At 42.0% G+C, this 20,993-nt stretch overlaps 1 protein-coding gene across 1 annotated transcript in view; it reads left to right on the top strand.

The window, feature by feature from the left end:
- The window catches only part of LOC136424007 (vacuolar protein sorting-associated protein 11 homolog), a 25,218-nt gene extending 4,225 nt beyond the window's left edge, over positions 1–20,993 (top strand). Inside the window, exons 4-22 of the mRNA XM_066412407.1 lie at positions 237–454; positions 4,482–4,655; positions 5,234–5,416; positions 6,052–6,191; positions 7,429–7,641; positions 8,531–8,715; positions 10,512–10,649; positions 11,712–11,804; positions 12,630–12,736; positions 13,461–13,548; positions 14,365–14,547; positions 14,686–14,802; positions 15,864–16,034; positions 16,558–16,679; positions 17,191–17,286; positions 18,836–18,895; positions 19,742–19,808; positions 20,387–20,452; positions 20,796–20,993. Of these exons, the coding sequence (XP_066268504.1) occupies positions 237–454; positions 4,482–4,655; positions 5,234–5,416; positions 6,052–6,191; positions 7,429–7,641; positions 8,531–8,715; positions 10,512–10,649; positions 11,712–11,804; positions 12,630–12,736; positions 13,461–13,548; positions 14,365–14,547; positions 14,686–14,802; positions 15,864–16,034; positions 16,558–16,679; positions 17,191–17,286; positions 18,836–18,895; positions 19,742–19,808; positions 20,387–20,452; positions 20,796–20,993 (2,619 nt within the window). The remainder of the gene's footprint in view (positions 1–236; positions 455–4,481; positions 4,656–5,233; positions 5,417–6,051; positions 6,192–7,428; positions 7,642–8,530; positions 8,716–10,511; positions 10,650–11,711; positions 11,805–12,629; positions 12,737–13,460; positions 13,549–14,364; positions 14,548–14,685; positions 14,803–15,863; positions 16,035–16,557; positions 16,680–17,190; positions 17,287–18,835; positions 18,896–19,741; positions 19,809–20,386; positions 20,453–20,795) is intronic.

The following is a 20,993-nucleotide window of genomic DNA, read 5'->3' as shown; positions in this document are numbered from 1 at the left end:
CACACCGGTACGTACCTCAAGCACATTAAAGAACCCAACAGACTTATCGAAAAGGGTAGGGGCCCTTCCCGGTGTGTGTGGATCATATATATCTGTAAGATATGCAGCTTGTACTCTTCTGTACAAACCTGGTGTGTTACGCCTTGATGCAGTTTACCGGGTATGCAATACATTACAAAAACAAATGGTACCAAGACAATTGATTCTTCCTATTTTGATACCTTTCCATTGTACAGGATGATGAGCCAGGTACAAACCCCATCATCAAGGTCTGGAACCTGGACAAGCGCGACAAGGCGGGGAACCCCACGTGTTCCCGCATCGTCCGCGCCGTACCCGGGAAGGAACCCTCGCCCGTCACCTCGCTGGCCGTGCACGAAAACCTCAACCTCATGGCGATCGGGTTCCAGGACGGGACCGTGGTCGTGTATCGGGGAGACGTTACGCGAGATAGGTACGTTACTTAATTTGTCTTCGTAACATGAAACTTCTGTCGATGAAGTTAGACATTCAGGTGATAAGATACACAAGGAAACTGTTATTCCTGCAGCTGGATGAAATTTGGAAACAGATGTTTCAGACAGCATCTGCTGTGTTTCATCAGTCAGTCACTGACGAAAGACAGCAGATACGTGATAATAAAAAATGATTTATTGGTCCGAAATCACCCGTGCAATGGCAGCCAGTGCTGAATTGCTGCAGGGTTTACAATCACATAATACACAAGATACATATTTTATCCACACTTGCACTTTGTGGAACTGTCACAAGGGTCTGGGCGGCTGCCATTCGGCGCCAGCAGGTGACCTCAATACGACCTTCCCCAACCGAAGTCAGGTACCCATTCACACCTGGATGGAGTGAGGAAAGTCGTGTTAAGTGCCTTTCCCAAGGGCACACCATCGGGGCATACCAGTGGTTTCGAACCTGGGACCTCTTAATTCTGGGGGAAACACCCTACCGATTGCGCCACACGATGCCACATATCTGGTTGAGGAAACTGGTTGCTAGATCTTAAGTGGTGCTACAGGAGAAGATTTGTAATTCTATCCAGTTGCTTGAGTAACTGTTTCCTTATGTAACAAGAAACCTTCTTTTCTTTAATTTTACCTTTCTGATGTAGTCATCGCGCATTCAGTAAGTACAAGAAAGTTTATTTGCAAGTTTATGCCCGAAGGCCAATTGCAAATACATGGTAGAAACATATAGGAGACATACAACACATGTACATGTGACAATGGACAGTGATTGACATTGTAACACAAGAGGCTACTCATGTACAAGTCGCATTTGTTTATTACAGATGATAGTTTTTGTCATCTTCTCCCTAGGCCACACCAATTCAATTTGTTGCTTCTCGGATTTTTTCAGAAAAAAATTGGAGCGACAGGGCAAAAAAAAATAAGAAGAATTTTTTTTTCCAAAGAGTCTGGGGTGAAGATAAGGGTAGTACATAACATAAAGAATAAGAGAATTATTCAAATCTCAGCTTTGTATGGCTCATTCTATTCAATGCACCCCTTTCTTTGATCTATAATTTCAATCACAAGATTACCTTTTGGCATGTAATATATGGATTGATATTGAGAAATATTGTTTTAATTAATGAAAAATTATAACTTATGATCAGTATGACCACACTTTTTAGGTATGTGCAGGCCTTTATAATCTATTTTGGTGGCTATTGAGTTTTGCAACTGAACAAATAGTAAAATTGGGAGTTAAAATTTGTGAATGGGAATAGATACCCAATTTTTTTTTCAAAATGGGAAAAACAAGACAGGCTATTCAGAGAAGCAAAAAATTAAATTGGTGTGGCCCTACCATGAATCAAAATCACCGCAAACTTAATAGATAAGTGCATTAACTGTAGCATCTTAAGTATCATTAAGATGATAATTCTATTGAATGATGATTTTGTGTTCTCAGTAAAAAGGTATGTACTTAATCTTTATGAAAACACCTTAACCTGTGATAAACTGTACTTGAATTTGAAGTTTATTAAATGACGTTTTAATCCAAATATTGTACTTTCTTCCCCTTTTACTCCTACTCGCTACGTTCTGAAAGTTTCGTGTTAAAGGACATGTAAGCGTACTTTTACTATAGTCTTTGGTAGGTGGGTAACAGATAAATAATTTAGTATGGACAAGCCCTTTAAAATTTAGGTTATGCCAGTCATAATTGTCATATTAAAGCTAGTGAAAAATGCGAATGCAGCAAGTCACAAAATGAGTAAAGCGAATGCTGGTACTCACTATATATATAGACAGGATTTAATGTGTGAATGGGAAAATTATCTAAGGGACCACCAAAAAGTGGTCACAATGGCCAGGTGGTCCTTATGTAGAGGTGGCCACTTGTACAGGTATGACTGTATAGTAATGGTCAGGTGGTCCTTATGTAGAGGTGGTCACTAGTACAGGTTTATACATGACTGTATATCAATGACCAGGTGGTCCTTATGTAGAGGTGGTCACTTGTACAGGTTTGACTGTATATCAATGGCCAGGTGGTCCTTATGTAGAGGTGGTCACTTGTACAGGTTTGACTGTATATCAATGGCCAGGTGGTCCTTATGTAGAGGTGGTCACTTGTACAGGTTTGACTGTATATCAGTGGCCAGGTGGTCCTTATGTAGAGGTGGTCTCTTGTACAGGTTTGACTGTATATCAATGGCCAGGTGGTCCTTATGTAGAGGTGGTCACTTCCCTTACCAAACTGTTGTCTAATGTAGCATTAATGCCGCACTACGCGCTCCTTAGCGGAGCACATTGGGCATTAATGCTGGATTCCCTCTGCTCCCTTTGGAACAGGGCATTAATGCCAGCATACACCCCTGTCCATTAATCATCATTTATCACCCAGTCTTCTTGGACTGAAGGGGAAGTGGAAACCCTTTCCCCTGGCTGGTGCCAGTGGGGGTGGTCACACCAAATTAACCCTCTGCACCCTAACTACAGTCCACCCTTGACTGCTAATGTATAGGTCAAGCATGACTAAAGGCCGTGGCAGAAAGCACTAATGCTGGAAAGATGCCAACTAATTGGTTCAAGCCTTGGTCCAAGGCATGGCTGCTATGACATTGAGGGACTGGTATTTGGACAGCCATAATTACCATGAAATTACCATGGCAGTGTGCACTAACCAAGCATTAGTGCTGCATATGTATTTCTGGCATTAATGCTACATTAGACAACAGTTTGGCAAGGGTTGTACAGGTATGACTGTATAGTAATTGTCAGGTGGTCCTTATGTAGAGGTGGCCACTTGTACAGGTTTGACAGTGTATATCAATGACCAGGCGGTCCTTATGTAGAGGTGGTCACTTGTACAGGTTTGACTGTATATCAATGGCCAGGTTGTCCTTGTGTAGAGGTGGTCACTTGTACAGGTTTGACTGTATATCAATGGCCAGGTGGTCCTTATGTAGAGGTGGTCACTTGTACAGGTTTGACTGTATATCAGTGGCCAGGTGGTCCTTATGTAGAGGTGGTCTCTTGTACAGGTTTGACTGTATATCAATGGCCAGGTGGTCCTTATGTAGAGGTGGTCACTTGTACAGGTTTGACTGTATATCAATGGCCAGGTGGTCCTTATGTAGAGGTGGTCACTTGTACAGGTTTGACTGTATATCAATGGTCAGGTGGTCCTTATGTAGAGGTGGCCACTTGTACAGGTTTGACTGTATATCAATGGCCAGGTGGTCCTTATATGTAGAGGTGGTCACTAGTACAGGTTTGACTGTATATCAATGACCAGGCAGTCCTTATGTAGAGGTGGCCACTTGTACAGGTTCGACTGTATATCAATGGCCAGGTTGTCCTTATATGTAGAGGTGGTCACTAGTACAGGTTTGACTGTATATCAATGACCAGGCAGTCCTTATGTAGAGGTGGCCACTTGTACAGGTTTGACTGTATATCAATGGCCAGGCGGTCCTTATGTAGAGGTGGCCACTTGTACAGGTTTGACTGTATATCAATGACCAGGTGATCCTTATGTAGAGGTGGTCACTTGTACAGGTTTGACTGTATATCAATGGCCAGGTGGTCATTATGTAGAGGTGGTCACTTGTACAGGTTTGACTGTATATCAATGGCCAGGTGGTCCTTATGTAGAGGTGGTCACTTGTACAGGTTTGACTGTATATCAATGGCCAGGTGGTCCTTATGTAGAGGTGGTCACAAGGAACAGGTTTGACTGTATATCAATGGTCAGGTGGTCCTTAAGTTATGTAGAGGTGATCACTTGTACAGGTTTGATGAATGACCAGGTGGTCCTTATGTAGAGGTGGCCACTTGTACAGGTTTGACTGTAAATCAATGGCCAGGTGGTCCGTATGTAGAGGTGGTCACTTGTACAGGTTTGACTGTATATCAATGGCCAGGTGGTCCTCATGTAGTACAGGTTTGACTGTAATACATGTAAGTTGTCACCTATGTTAAGATTCTGAACCATTTTTTTTCTTAACCCTCCAGACACAGCAAGTCCCGGGTGATCCACCACACGGGCAGCCCAGTGACCGGTCTCGCCTTCCGACAGGCGGCCAAAGTCAACCACCTGTTTGTAGTGACCAAAGACAGCGTCCAGTCGTACAACCTGACTGCTAAAGACCACAAGGAGCAACTAGATGCGTTTGGCTGTGAGCCAAGGTATGCAGATCTTTCAGTCTTTGTTCAGACCCTTGCAGTGCCTAGTGGCATATAGACCTTTCTCACGTGGCGGACATGATAGAATGAAAACGAGACCCTTGTGGCAAGCAATAGAGCGATCCTAACTGTCAATCACAATTAGCAGTTTAGCCAGTGATTACCTGATAATTAGAGAATCGACCAATGAGGAAGTGGCTGCATGACCAGCAAATATTTCCATTTCTATGTTTTTATCTTGCATTTCTACGTTTTGACGCAGGAGGGCGCTATGGGATCAGTCAACAAAGCTCTAAATTGCTAAATAATAGTTATAGTATTGATACTTGGATATCATATTCTAAAACTTAATGTGATTTAGGAGGAAAACTAAATCTGTACATTATTTTTGCTTTTTTGCCTCATTGGCCTCGTCTTCATTCTATCATGTTCGCCGTGTGAGAAAGGTGTATAGGGCAGCAAGTTTCCGTGCAAGTTTCCGACGCATTGAAAGACAACAAGTTTGTAATTGGGAAATCGTAAGGAGAGATGTCAACCAATCAGAGTGTGTGTTACAACTCGATTGTCTTTCCACATTGCAGGTGTTCAGTACTGAGCGATGCATCGCAAGATAACCAGTTTGTGATTGGCCGGCCTGATGCGGTGTACTTCTACCAGACGGACGGGCGCGGCCCGTGTCTGGTGTTCGAGGGAGAGAAGAAGACGCTACAGTGGTACCGCGGGTACCTGGTTGTAGTGGGCAAGGAAAACAAGTCCATGCCTAGGTGGGATATAGACACCTTCTGTCCACTCTATTATACTTTATTGAGTTGTCAAAATGACATACTAGTTTATAAATTAGTAAAAACAATTCAAGACTTTAAATATTTCCTTTTACCCACAAGAAACAATGCTCACACACACACATGCCCCCCCCCCCCCCAACACAAACACATACAAATTGACAGCTAAACAGACAAGCTAAATAACGTTTTTAGATGATTCAATGATGCATACATTGTATGCCTCCACTGTATAACTAGGGAAATATTTCTGGACAATCTTTGTAGTAAAAATAAAATGGTAAAGACATGAAATAAAAATGATTTTCCATACACTGAAGATCATCATGATTCATGAACAATAAATTCTCAAAATGATATACTAAATGTATAGAAAGTCCTATAGCCACAGAAATTCTTGTATTTTTATGACTCAATTTTTGCTCCAATCTTGTCCCCCAAGACCCCCTCCGTCGGCCAACTAGTCGTGTGACATGATCATGAGTATCGCGAACGTGTGCGAGATCCAGAACTAGTTCATGCATATATTGTATAGAGATAAGAGTGTCTTATAAAAATATAAGAAAAAAAATTGTTAATTTTTCTGACTCAACTTTGCTTCAATTTTCCCCCCACAGACCCCCTCCCGGCGGCCAGTCGCGGGACATGAGTATCGTGAACGTGTACGACATTCAAAACAAGTTCATCGCTTACTCAGCGCCGCTTCCCGATGTCACGGACGTCATCTGTGAGTGGGGCTCCCTCTACATCCTCACAGGTCAGTCAGGAGAAGTTTCTGCTTTTTCCCTCAGTTTTCAAACAAATGTCTTTTCAAATCACCCTCCTAAAGGCAGGACCCCTATCGCTCGATTCGTTGGCTCGCTTGCGCAGGGGCCCTGCTCTTTAGCCCCGGTAGACACGGTTCTGGCAACGTTACTGACAGTTGCTCATGAATAATTAATGAGCTATCCTTATTTGGCACAATTTGGCGGTTAATTTGTTCTGAACCTAAAGTAACGATGTGAGACGTAACCTAATTGGTTGATAGCTTCCCAGCGTCCTTTGCGCTTTGCTCTAGATGAGGTTTAGCAAACCCTCTGATTGGCTGAAGCTGTTTTGGTGGCGACGGCGCCAGAACTGTGTCTCCCGGGGCTAAAGAGCAGGGCCCCTGCGCGAGCGAGCCAATGCATCGAGCGATAGGGGTCCTGCTTTTAGGAGGGTGTTTGAAATTTGTCAGTAAATTTTTAGAACAGCAGGGCTTGAGATGAAATAAAGATTTTCATGATAAGGTTTCAATAACTTGTCAGCTACAGCATACCTTCCGGGCCTGATGCAGAATGTGCAAGTATTGTATACAACATGTATATCCAAGAAAATGGTTTTATGAATCAACCCAAGGTATAGAGAAGTATTGTTTTCAATAATTCCCAATATATTCAATGCAATATTGCCATACATCCTCAGTACTAGTGCTGCTGTTTTAGTCTGTTAGACTGAAGTCACAAAGTAGTATGGGTAAGGGGCATGCTTCTAGCTAGGCATGCGTCCATGCGTCAATTGGAGGCATGATACTAAAATAACAAGGAAATTGGACGCCCTCTTTTTCAGCTGGACGCACAAAGGACCCCCTGTTTCCCTGGTAATTACAGACACATGTCACTGTGTTACACTTACAGTGTCACTGTGTTACAGTGTCACTGATGCTTTTTTAGTCCTACCAGACACTGGGACAGCATGACAACTGATTGACATGCCAGGAAATTGTTAATCCATAGAGCCCATTGGGAGATAGAAAAGGAACAAGCAGTTTTTAGTGCTTAAAATGGTCTGCTAAAAGTATGATAAGACTAGAACGCATCTAACCCCCGCATCAGAGCATCCCCCCCTCCCACCCCCATTTTTGGACCCCTTGTCTATAAATCCTAGCTAAAAGCCTGGTAAGGAGATAAAGTCATTTGCCATCTCTGGTTGCCTGAAAAATGAGATAGGTAAATCTCATTTCTCAATTTTTTCAGGAGAGAATCGCCTAATGCAGCTGATAGAAAAGGACATCCAGACAAAGCTAGAGATGCTGTTTAAGAAGAACCTGTATGTCTTGGCGATCAACCTGGCCAAGTCTCAGCACTTTGACCAGGACGGACTTGTGGACATCTTCACACAGTACGGGGATCACCTGTACAGCAAGGGGGACTACGATGGGGCTATTAACCAATATGTCAAGACGATAGGTAAGATATTGTGAATGAATGAAAAAGACTCTTTTTACACAACCAAGAGACTTATTCCACCGACCTTTCGGTGACCATCTGTCACCTTCTTCAAGGCAATTCTGACTGGTTCACATTGCACTGCAGCTCAGGTGTTGCTGCGTACATTTATTAATGAGATGCGTTCCCAAACGCAAAATATTTACGTACAATCGCAAGAGATGACATCACTATGCACAGCAACACCTGTGCTGCATTGATATGTGAACCTGTCAGAATGGCCTTGAAGAAGATGACAGATGGTCACCGAAACGTCGGTGGAATAAATCTCTTGGTTGTGTAAAAAGAGTCTTTTTATTCAGTGACTTACCAATCTGATGAAACTATTCACGTGTGTGATACATTGCTTTATGTCTTGCCTGGGCCTGATACGGGTTTTACCGGACCGTGTGATAACTATCCGGATCACATAGGCTTCGGGAGTGTTATCACACAGGCTTCCATAGAAAATTTCGAACGCATTTCGAGCGTGCCTGTTGCGCGGCCGTCGGAAATTCGAATACCGGATTTGGAGATTGGAATCAATGTTGCTACCGTTTCTTGTTCGAGGACACAAAACTCCCTCAACTTCTGGCACATTCCGCATTGAAATGTGTGTTTTCTTGGGTGGGTATGACCAAGGTATGACATAAATAAAATACAACACGTTGTATTCCGCATCACCCTCGGTCCCAGCCCTCCCGCGGGTCGGATCGCCCGACGGCCGTAGTCGGGCTGGCACCTCGGGTGATACGGAATACCCCGTGTTGTATTCTATATGTATATGATAGCCAACTCAGATGATCTTTTGCAATATTATAAACGCCCAAGTCGTTGAACCTAATATCCTTCCTTATTCTCCTTTTTCCAGGTAAACTTGAGCCGTCCTACGTGATAAGAAAGTTCCTGGATGCACAGCGAATCCACAACCTGACAGCCTACCTCCAGGCCCTGCACAAGGCCCAGCTGGCCACAGAAGACCACACCACACTCCTCCTCAACTGTTACACCAAACTTAAGGACACCAACAAACTCGACCAGTTCATCTACTCTAAGGTAGGGGGATCTCAAAAGTCTTGTCATCAGATAAACAATTGAATTTGAAGGAATAAGCAAGGCTAAACTGGCAGTTATACTGGCTATGTAGATACAGATACAGAAGACCACACCACCCTCCTCCTCAACTGTTACACCAAACTTAAGGACACAAACAAACTCGACCAGTTCATCTACTCTAAGGTAGGGGGATCTCAAAAGTCTTGTCATCAGATAAACAATTGAATTTGAAGGAATAAGCAAGGCTAAACTGGCAGTTATACTGGCTATGTAGATACAGATACAGAAGACCACACCACCCTCCTCCTCAACTGTTACACCAAACTTAAGGACACAAACAAACTCGACCAGTTCATCTACTCTAAGGTAGGGGGATCTCAAAAGTCTTGTCATCAGATAAACAATTGAATTTGAAGGAATAAGCAAGGCTAAACTGGCAGTTATACTGGCTATGTAGATACAGATACAGAAGACCACACCACCCTCCTCCTCAACTGTTACACCAAACTTAAGGACACCAACAAACTCGACCAGTTTATCTACTCGAAGGTAGGAGATCTTAAAAAACTTATACTATCTTTAGTTATAAAAACTTAAGTGTGAAAGAATGAAAAAGGTGTAGCCAGCTACAGATGACCACACCACACTCCTCCTCAACTGTCTACTCTAAGGTAAGGAGATCTCCCAAAAATCTCTTATCAAATAGAAACTCTAGTTTGAGGAAGTAAACAAGGCCCAGCTGGCTACAGAAGACCACACCACCCTCCTCCTCAACTGTTACACAAAACTTAAAGACACAAACAAACTCGACCAGTTCATCTACTCTAAGGTAAGGAGATCTCCCAAAAATCTCTTATCAAATAGAAAGTAACTCTAGTTTGAGGAAGTAAACAATGCCCAGCTGGCTACAGAAGACCACACCACCCTTCTACTGAACTGTTACACCAAACCTAAAAACACTAACAAACTCGACCAGTTCATCTATTCAAAGGTAGGGGTGTTCAAAACTTCTGGCCAGTCCCTGTTAGTCTATGAAATAGCTCAATTTAAAAGTTTGGTAGCTTTTCTTGTCAAGAACATTTTGACTTATTATATTTGCAACTTTAACCAAAACAGCCACCAACCATGAGTTTTGCACAACACATTTTTTACTTACTTGTAATTCTGCTCAACATTGTAACATTTTCTATCAGTACTAAGTTAAACAGTAACTGTGAATATTACACAAACACAATGTTTGTGTAACCGGTGCAATGGCCTAGTTGGTAGAGTGCACGCCTTGCACACGGTAGGTCGTGAGTTCGAACCCCGGCCGGGTCATACCAAAGACTTTAAAAATGGTACATACTGCTTTCTCTGCTTAGCACTCAGCATTTGGGAAAGAGTATGGAAGTTAAACACACATCACTACCAGCGGACCAGCCCCCTGCTGTAGTGACTTGCACAAATGTGTGTGGCCCAAGGGCTATAGAAATGGAGATGGGCGCCACCCCTATGCGTCTTTTCAAGACGCCCGGGTCACTTTAACAATGTTTGTGATACATGTAAATGCCGGAAAACAGCCACGCTTATTTAAAGGATAGAACGGGACCGGCTGTTCTGTGTTCGTAGTATATAATAATGGCTATAGTAATGGCTAAGTACTATGATGGAATCCTACTACACACATACAGACAGACAAACAGGAACAACTGTTACAGTTGATAGCTTTTAGAATCCCAACACTACGTGTATGTGTTGCTGTGTTTTGTGTACCATCCCCAAGTTTGAGTTATCAATTTTTTGTTTGTTTTCAGGATAAGGAGGTTGATTTTGACGTAGAGACGGCCATCAAGGTGTGTCGCCAGGCGGGCTACTATGACCACGCCCTGTCCCTCGCCGAGCGTCACAACCAACACGAGTGGTACCTGAAGATCCAGCTGGAGGACATCAAGGTTTGTTTTTAGATGATGATATCTTCTTTAACTTGAAAAAGAAATTTACAGTAAGTTGTACCCATTTGTAGGACACTGCAATTTGATTTGTTGCTTCCTCGGAATAGCCTGTTTTTCCCATTTTGAAAAATTGGGTCACTATTCCCATTCACAAGTTCAGTTGTAAAACTCAATAACCACTAAAATAGATTATAAAGGCTTGCACATGCCTAAAATGTGTGGTCACATTGATCATAATTATTAAGTTATAATTTTTCATTTATTAAAACTATTTCTCAATATCAATCCAATATTGTATAGTAAAAGATAATTTTGTTACTGAAATTATGATACTAGATTAAAGAAAGGAGTGCATTGCATAAAATGAGCCATACAAAGCTGAAGCTTTAATAATTCTCTCATTCTTTATGTTATGTAATCCCTTATCTTTACCCCTGACTATTTGCAAGAAATTCAATTTTTAATTTTTTTTCCGCCCTGTCGCTCCAATTTTTTTCTGAAAAAATCTGAGATTCAAGAAATAAAATTGGTGTGGCCTACCAAGTAGAATCAGCCATCACAAAGCATCTTGCAACGGAAATACAGCTAAAAAGGATTTCAACATGTTAAAACTTTTTCTGCAATTTTTACAGCCCCCATAGCAAGCTACACTACGAGTGATTTTTTTTTTCATTTTCAATTTCCAATTGTGACAAATTCATAGATTTCGACCATGTTCTGGTGATTCTAGTTTTCCCTAATTCTGTAAATGCATTTAAGTTTGTGTGGTCTTTACATGTATTTCGCCGTAGGGAGGAAATGGAGTGTTCGCACTGGTTTTTAGTTCGCGTTTGAAACCATAGTAGCGCTACAGTCAGAGGTGGGCAAAGGTTTTGCGGTGGTTTTAAGTTTGCGCTGAAAGTTCACCGCGTAAACCGCGAACATAAAACCACCACAAACATTTCTGCATTTACAGTACTTTCTTGCCAACGTTGGTAAAGTCCGCAACTCTTAATCATCTAATGTGGAATAAAAAGCGTGTCTGTACTCGTGGTGAGTTTCCAACCTTCTTCCCCTATCCAGGACTACCAGAAAGCCCTAACCTACATCTCCAAACTGGACTTCTATGAAGCTGAGAGCAACATGAAAAAGTACGGCAAGATTCTCATGTCAGAGGTAAGGAGAATGTCATTTTCTGTGCAGTAGCGTCCGTAGTCTAGTATTTATAAGTATAGCAACTCTACCTCTGGATGAAAAGGTTGGGAATTCAAATCCCAGCTGTTGTGGCTCACACATCCAGCTAAAGACCACAAGGAAGAACTGGACGCATTGGGCTGTAAACCAAGGTACATAAATCTTTCATTCGTGCAATCTTGCATAGACTTGCGGTTGATGAGGAGTCCTCGGGCAAGCACGTCCAAAACCCCCATATGATGGGGAATAAAAGACATAAAATTGGAGAGAGAGAGAGAATCATTCAGACCCTTGTAGTGCCTAGTGGCACATAGGTCAGCAAGTTTCCTTGCTGTTTGTAGTGACCAAAGAGTCCAGTCCTACAATCTGACCGCTAAAGACCACAAGGAACAACTATAGATGCAGTTGGCTGTGAGCCAAGGTACATACATGTACTGTAGATCTTTCATTCGTTCATTCATTCAGACCCTTGTAGTGCCTAGTGGCACATGCACATGTACATAGGGCAGCAAGTTTCCTTGCTGTTTGAAGTGCCAGGAACACATTTTTTTCAGTAGCGTCCGTAGTCCAGTGATATGATTATAGCAACTCTACCTCTGGACGAAAAGGTTGGGAATTCAAATACCAGCTGTTGTGGCTCACACATCCGGCTCCTACAAAGGGTCAGTCTCTTTAGGATGGGACGTAAAACCATGATCCACTGTTCATTGTGCTGTAAATACCGTACATAGTCTTCTCTGTCATGACCAGTTCATTGAGCTAATTATAAACTGACTTGAGATCACTTTTCACTTTTAACACACTCAGGTTCCCCAGCAGACGACTGAGTTGTTAAAGCATCTGTGTACAGACTACAGACCCAGTGACATCCCTCTGGCAGATGAACAGACACTACAGGGGGGGATGCCAGCCAGGTACAGACGGAAAAATCTGGACTTTTCAATCAAATATTTTTTCTGTATTTTTCGCTTGTGAATGTCTTTTTTTGTCATGAAAAATGGCATGCTGGAAGTTTAGAGTGTTTGATAGTCATTTGTTTGTTTGTTTGTAAACCGCATCAAGGCGTTACGCTTTTACTGAAGAGTACAAGCTGCATATCCGGACAGATTTATATGATCCACACACACCGGGAAGGACCCCTACTCTTTTCGATAAGTGTGTTGGGTTCTTTAACATGCTTGAGGTGTGACTCTCCTCAAACATGGGACCTCCGTTTAACGTCCTATCCGAGGGACGTCCCTAACCTAAGCTAGGTACTCATTTTCACTTCAGTGAAGTGAGGAAAGTCATGGTAAGTGCCTTTCCCAAGGGCACAACGTTAACGGGACAAATCAGGGAACCCCGGATTTGAACCCGGTATCTCTGGGTTCTGGGGCCAAACACCCTGCCACTACGCCACCGTGACGTCATTTTTCCCAATACATTTTTTAACAGCATTTTTCTCCTACAAACGCAAAGGCAAGCATATCATAATGCTTTGGTTGAATTTTTGACGTGTGTTACATGTGTTTTTCATTCTGCAGGCTTCCAGGGTAATAATGAATAGAGCTAGGAAGGGAGCAAAAAGATACAAGTCTTGTACCAATGTATTCTAAAATTGTGAAATGTTTTAATGTTTTTTTTTGCCTCATTTTCCAGGATCCACAAAGCCCAGGCTGACGAGTTCATCCACATCTTCGTCAGCAACTCTTCCAAACTCATGGAGTTTTTAGAGCACATGATCAAGGTATTGTCAGACAGATTATCTCATATCTTTCCCAGGAAAAGTTACCAAAACTACTTTTTACATAATTATTATACTACATGTATCAATAATAGTGCAAGATACAAGTGGATCTGGTTGTAATCAACTTGCGTTAAAGTACCCACTAGTCCCGTGCGCATTCAAAAGCATTCAGTATTCTACCAAATTCCCCAGGCCTATGTGTTTTTTACAATGTGCCTGACAATGCCTGACAAAAGTTACATCACAAAAAGAATGTCAGGGTGGTTAAGAAAAGCTTGTCTTGCTATGTGTTCTTTCATATCTTATTACCAATTGGCCTTCTTATTGTGCTTAACCACCCTCATTTACGCAGAAAATATCCACGTTTAAAAATGTATATGTTTACGCATAGGGAACACACTGGTAGGGTCTGCTGGGGTTTAGTGAGTATCATAAAAACACACCTTGTGTATTAGTCACCACAAGCAGAATTTTGTACAAAGTCGGCTGATTATGTATTGATTGATAGTACATAATCTAGTGGAAAATAACACCACCTTCTGGAGTTTAGGACTCCATTAATGATCCCATTACAGAACATGATGTTTTATAAACATGTGCTTGTTGTTGATTTTTCTTTGACGAACAATTACCCCTCCTCTCTTTCCTCTCTTTCTCTCAGCAGCAGTAAAAGTTATTTTGTTCATTTCGTTATTACACCAAATTGTTGGTCAACAAGAAATTTAAGCTTAGTATTGATAAGAATTCCAAGCTTAAGGTGTCCTTGTGTTTTACTAAGCCTAAGTTGGTGAGCGTGATTCTTATTTTTCCCTCCAGGTCCAGCCTAGTTCCCCTTCCCTGTTGTACAATACCCTGCTTGAACTGTACCTCCATGACATGGCTCACGATGGCGGGCAGAAGGCAGAGCTCGACAGGAAGAGTCTGGACCTCCTACAGAACACAGACGCTCACTACGATGTCAACCAGGCTCTGGTGCTCTGTCAGATGCACAATTATAAGGTAGGTGGTCTATGCAAATATTTTTGTCACCTAAAATATAGTGGGAATCCTGTACCTGTATGAGCGAGAGCGCCTGTACCAGCAGATCCTGTACCTAACCTAACCTATATTTGTGCTATTATTCCTGTACCACTGTAGGCAGGAATCCTGTACCTGTATGAGCGAGAGCGCCTGTACCAGCAGATCCTGCGGTACCACATGGACCATGATGAGTACGTGCACATCATCAACACCTGTAAGAAGTTTGGGGGACAGGTGAGAATATCCTTCTTTACACAATTCCTTTTCATCAGCCTTAAGCTTAAAGGCAACCAAAGCAATATTAGGGCCCAAAAAATGAAAATAAAGAAAATGCTGAAATCTTTATGGTAGTGACACTTACTAAGTACTGTTGAGCACATCTGCGTTTAACTTGATACTTTGATCATTTTAAATCTGTGAAAAAATGTGCTGTAGGATGATCCCCTTAGTTTCGCGAGCGTACAAAAACTCCGGTGATGATTTTCAGTGAGTTCTCACATCACAACAATGTCATATTTTTGCATCATATTATACATTGTGATAGTGCTGTTTGAACTTATCATGTATAGAAATGACTAGTAAATAGATTGACTTTCAGGATCCAATTTTCGGGCCCGAATATTGCTCTCACTGGTTGCCTTTAAGCCCCTGTCATGCATTCACGACTTTGCTCCCGACCACTCCCCAACCAAGGTCGGCACTGGGTTGGGAGTAGGCTGGAACCCATCCTAGTCTAGCTCATGTTTGACTGTCTGTCACCTTCCTTAGGGCAGCACTGACTCGTCCGACTTAGCACTGCAGCTAGGTGTCGCTGCTGCAGTGTGAAGAATACGGTCCCAAACATGACTGAGTTTATATACCCCCTCATCATGGTTTACATGTATATGTCCAGTCAGCTTTGCCCCCAGGAAGGTGACAGACAGTCACCATAACGTTAGCTAGGTATAAACACTAAGTCTTGGTTGTATACAAAGAACTTTGTAATTGTCCAGTGACTATTCACAGATATACAGTAACACACTCAGGTACAATGTAGTTCTTATGCTGAGTTTGTCACTAGTACTATATATTTTTGACTGCATTTTTTTCACATAACCTTACAACCATGTAAAACCCAAGGTAACCTAAATTTGATGTCCCCTGTAGGACCCAAACCTGTGGGTGCAAGCGTTGGCGTATTTTGCCTGTAAGGAGAACTGTCAGACCCAGGTGATGTTATACAATGTACTTGTCTATAGATGTACCTTTATAGTACAGATATGTATCTATAAACTTTAAACTTTCATGTTTTTAAGGACCCAAACCTGTGGGTTCAAGCGTTGGCGTATTTTGCCCGTAAGGAGGAAAACTGCCGGACACAGATGATGGAGGTTCTGCAACACATCGACAGACACAACCTGCTCCCCCCGCTTCTAGTGGTACAGACCCTTGCACACAACTCCACAGCAACACTGGCTGTGGTCAAGGTATGGGATTATCTCATACATGTGCATGTACTATAGATTATAGGCCACACTCCAGTAATCCGTGTAGGCGCAGAAGGCCCACTTTTAGCCTATGGAGACAGGTTTGGTACCCTTGGTAACAGTAGGTATAAAAGGGCTTTACTTTTGGATCTGTTGGTATTTTGGAGCTGGATGTTACAGGTAAGGGTTTTTACCTTGAATATTGTGTTGGAAAATCAGACTTTCATCCATGTCACAAATAGGCGTTGGTTGCTCATGAATAATTAAGTAGCGATGTAAGACGCAAGCTGATTGGCTGATAGCTTATTACCAGCGTCCTTTGGGGCTTTGCTTAAAATGAGCTTTAGCAAACCCTCTGATTGGCTGAAAGCTGTTTGGTGGTGACGTCGCCAGAACCGTGTTCAGGGGCTCGGAAGGGCAGGGCCGCTATGGGAGGTAAAAATATCGGGTCTGCTGGGAGGATGGTCCTACCATGCAGCTGAGTGTTCACTTGTTTTATATTTCATTGTGTGTTTATTTCCAGGATTACATCACACGTCGTCTGCAGCAGGAGAATGACCAGATCCAGGAGGATGAGCGGCTGATCCAGCAGTACCGACAGGAGACGGAGAAGATGAGGAGTCAGATCCAGGAACTCAAAACCAGGTGAGTCAGATCTCAGTCAGATCCAGGAAGTCAGAACAAGGTGAGTCAGATCTAACTCAGATCCAGGAACTCAAAACAACTTGTCACATTGCTATGTAGATTGTTATGATTTTGTATTGTAACAGTTGTATACTCCTTTCTGTTTCTGAAGTGTAACCAACGGACCCCTTGAAAAGTATTGCATACATGTATATAGTGCAGTACACGGAAGCTAACCTGGTTGAAAGAAGCAGAAAGGAAAGTAAGATCTGTAACTACAACAGAAGCCAGGTAGAACAGAACTTGGGGAGGGTGTATTTGCTGCTCAGAATTAATCATAATATACCTTTGGACTTTGTTTTAATAACAATGGCATACATGAATGTATAGAATAAAACAAACAAAATAATCTGATGTTCTTTGACTCAAATGTCATTCATGAGTTTGTTTTGTTTAGAATATGGCTACATTCTCTGGCGACTGTGTTACATTCTCTTTGCACCTGTTAAGTTTGTTAATGTTTTGTTTGCAGTGCGAAGATTTTCCAGGTGTCAAAGTGCAGCATCTGTAACCACCCCCTGGAACTGCCTTCTGTTCACTTCCTGTGTCAGCACTCCTTCCACCAACAGTAAGTTACAGTTACTGTAGTACTGTTCACTTCCTGTGTCAGCACTCCTTCCACCAACAGTAAGTTACAGTAGTACTGTTCACTTCCTGTGTCAGCACTCCTTCCACCAACAGTAAGTTACAGTTACTGTTAGTACTGTTCACTTCCTGTGTCAGCACTCCTTCCACCAACAGTAAGTTACAGTTACTGTTAGTACAGTAGTATTGTTCACTTCCTGTGTCAGCACTCCTTCCACCAACAGTAAGTTACAGTTACTGTTAGTACAGTAGTACTGTTCACTTCCTGTGTCACCACTCCTTCCACCAACAGTAAGTTACAGTTACTGTTAGTACTGTTCACTTCCTGTATCAGCACTCCTTCCACCAACAGTAAGTTACAGTTACTGTTAGTACAGTAGTATTGTTCACTTCCTGTGTCAGCACTCCTTCCACCAACAGTAAGTTACAGTTACTGTAATAGTACTGTTCACTTCCTGTGTCAGCACTCCTTCCACCAACAGTAAGTTACAGTTACAGTTACTGTAGTACTGTTCACTTCCTGTGTCAGCACTCCTTCCACCAACAGTAAGTTACAGTCACTGTAGTACTGTTCACTTCCTGTGTCAGCACTCCTTCCACCAACAGTAAGTTACAGTTACAGTCACTGTAGTATACTGTTCACTTCCTGTGTCAGCACTCCTTCCACCAACAGTAAGTTACAGTTACAGTTACTGTAGTACTGTTCACTTCCTGTGTCAGCACTCCTTCCACCAACAGTAAGTTACAGTCACTGTAGTACTGTTCACTTCCTGTGTCAGCACTCCTTCCACCAACAGTAAGTTGCAGTTACAGTCACTGTAGTATACTGTTCACTTCCTGTGTCAGCACTCCTTCCACCAACAGTAAGTTGCAGTTACAGTCACTGTAGTACTGTTCACTCCCTGTGTCAGCACTCCTTCCACCAACAGTAAGTTACAGTTACTGTTAGTAGTACTCTTCACTTCCTGTGTCAGCACTCCTTCCACCAACAACAAGTTACAGTTACTGTTAGTGCTAGTCACTTCCTGTGTCAGCACTCCTTCCACCAACAGTAAGTTGCAGTTACAGTCACTGTAGTACTGTTCACTCCCTGTGTCAGCACTCCTTCCACCAACAGTAAGTTACAGTTGTAGTACTGTTCACTTCCTGTGTCAGCACTCCTTCCACCAACAGTAAGTTACAGTTACTGTCAGTAGTACTATTCACTTCCTGTGTCAGCACTCCTTCCACCAACAGTAAGTCACTTCTTAGTCTAGTAACTTTATACAAATATCACTTAACTGGCATGTATGTTGGATGTTAAAGTAGACCTATTAAACTTTGTAATTGGGTTACACTTAATCTAGTAGCATAAATATATCACTGTCTATTCAAAAGTGTGTAGAAGTGCCCTTAAATGTTACTATTTTAAGTTTATTATGATAACATTGCGGTGTGTATTATGTTGCAGCAAGTGATATTGTATATATTGAACAGGTGGAATATGTAAGTTACATATAATCATATCCTAAATGCAGTGACGTCTTTTCCAGTTGTTTTGAAGGTTATGCAGAGAACGAGGCAGAATGTCCAGTCTGTATGCCAGAAAACAGGTATTACTAACTTTTTCTTCAGATTTACATTACATGCTAGCCATGAAAATTGAACATGCAGCCAGTGCCTGAAACATATGCAAACATTTAAAAAAATGCTGTCATGATTCTAGACGTGACAAAAAATTTCCAGACACTGTACTGTGTTGGAAATACAGTCAAACCTGTAGATGTGATCACCTGCACATAAGGACCACTTGGCCAATGTGACCACTTTTCAGTGGTCACTTTTCCCATTGACAACATCAGTAAGAATCCTGTCTATAGTGACCACATAGACCAGATGTCATTGGCCCCCTGCATAATCATGAGTGGTCATCTTAGGCAGTTTTCACGACAACTGTTAAAATAATAACTTGATTGCACAACAATTGTACAAGGTACAAAGTATGGCATTCACTGGTACATTGATTCTAATAGGCTAACCAATCTATCTAATACAATATTATGCAGTGATCTATCTTATACAATATGGTGAAGGAGTCTTATACAATATGGTGTTGTAGTCTATCTTATACAATATGGTGTAGTAGTCTATCTTATACAATATGGTGTAGTAGTCTATCTTATACAATATGGTGTAGTAGCATGGGATGACAATGGGATTTTACAATTATTGGAGGAGTTTCTTACGTTTAGACATTCTTTGATATATTTCCCAATGTATACCATGCATGGGTAGTCATGATGTCATTATGTACTAAAATTTGCTGTTCAAGTTCATTGAGATAAATCCTGGTAAATCCGAAGATAGCATTGAGTATAGTGACTTCTTACAACACAGATGAACTTGCAAACTATGTTGTAACGATTGTTTAATTCCTTTTTTTCTTCTTTTTTTTTTAGAAAAATTCTGGACATCATCCGAGCTCAGGAGCAACACAAAGAACTCCACGAACAGTTTCACCATCAGGTGAGATGACAATTTGAAATCTTTTTTCCAGCATCTACCATTTTCCACTACTGAACAACATCTATCTTGCCAAACTTTGTCGAAAAAAGTCCACATTTAGAGAAAACAGTTTCCTCTCCCTATTGGAGTAAAAAACATTTGGGGAGAGCCACACCCCGCGCAAGTAAAAGAACCCACCACACCTTTCGAAAAAGAGTGGGGGCATGCCCCGGTGTGAGATGGTACAAATCCTTCTGTCTGGAGTTGGTGATTCACTACAAATCATCCGGATGGAGGCGTGGCGAACCTCCATCTCGTATCAGCCATACGGTGATTTACACCATTCACCCGGATGGGAGAACTGGCACATCACTGTATTGTATGACCCCGTCGTAGTGAAAGCACATAGACTGATGATGATGATGAAAGAACATAAGTGAACAGTCATTAAGAGTCATTGCACGAGAAAACCAGGCAGATGTGGGAAGATGGGGGTCGGCCAAATCGGTCCATACTTTGTATTTGTGATAAGTATGTGGAACTATGATCTTTTCTCACACAATACTCAGAGTGACTGATACTTTCATCTTTTTTTTCAGCTGGAAAGAGCGACAGACGGGTTCTCAGTTGTTGCTGACTACTTCGGTAGAGGCGTCTTTAACAAGGTAGTATGTCTTTAAGTGTGCTTTCATCTGTTTTATGTACTTGATCGCAAAATTGATAAGAATATTCCAACTTAAGTCTAGAAGGACCAGTGATGTCTGATTGCTTTATACCTTCTCACCCGTACTGTGAATGCATGTACTTTCGAAGTGGCTGTATTTGGCAGTAGGAGGGAAAAGTATGTTTTAGCAGACTGAGTGTTTAAAGTTTGCGGTTGAAACAAATGAATAATATATAAAAATTCTATTTAAGGTGTCATAATTTCACGGGGGAGAGACCGCTGCAAAAATAAAACCATCACGAAAAAGTTTGAAGATTGACAGTTATCCCCTTGTTTTTTCCCAGGTCACGTTGATAACCGATTCCCCTGCCGCCCCGCCCACCGGCGGAAACCCCTTCATGGAACCACCTGACGTAAAACCGGTGTCCAAACCGGCGCCAAAACCAGCCGCTGCAGCTAACCCTTTCCTCGATGAAGATGACGCCAACAATCCCTTCTTAGATGAACCAGAAAGCACCAACCCTTTTGGTGAAGACTTCTAA

This window comes from Branchiostoma lanceolatum, chromosome 18, assembly GCF_035083965.1.
Source record: "Branchiostoma lanceolatum isolate klBraLanc5 chromosome 18, klBraLanc5.hap2, whole genome shotgun sequence".
NCBI classification, from domain to species: domain Eukaryota; kingdom Metazoa; phylum Chordata; class Leptocardii; order Amphioxiformes; family Branchiostomatidae; genus Branchiostoma; species Branchiostoma lanceolatum.
The sequence above is the reverse complement of the archived record's forward strand: the minus strand, read 5'-3'. Positions and strand labels throughout refer to the sequence as shown.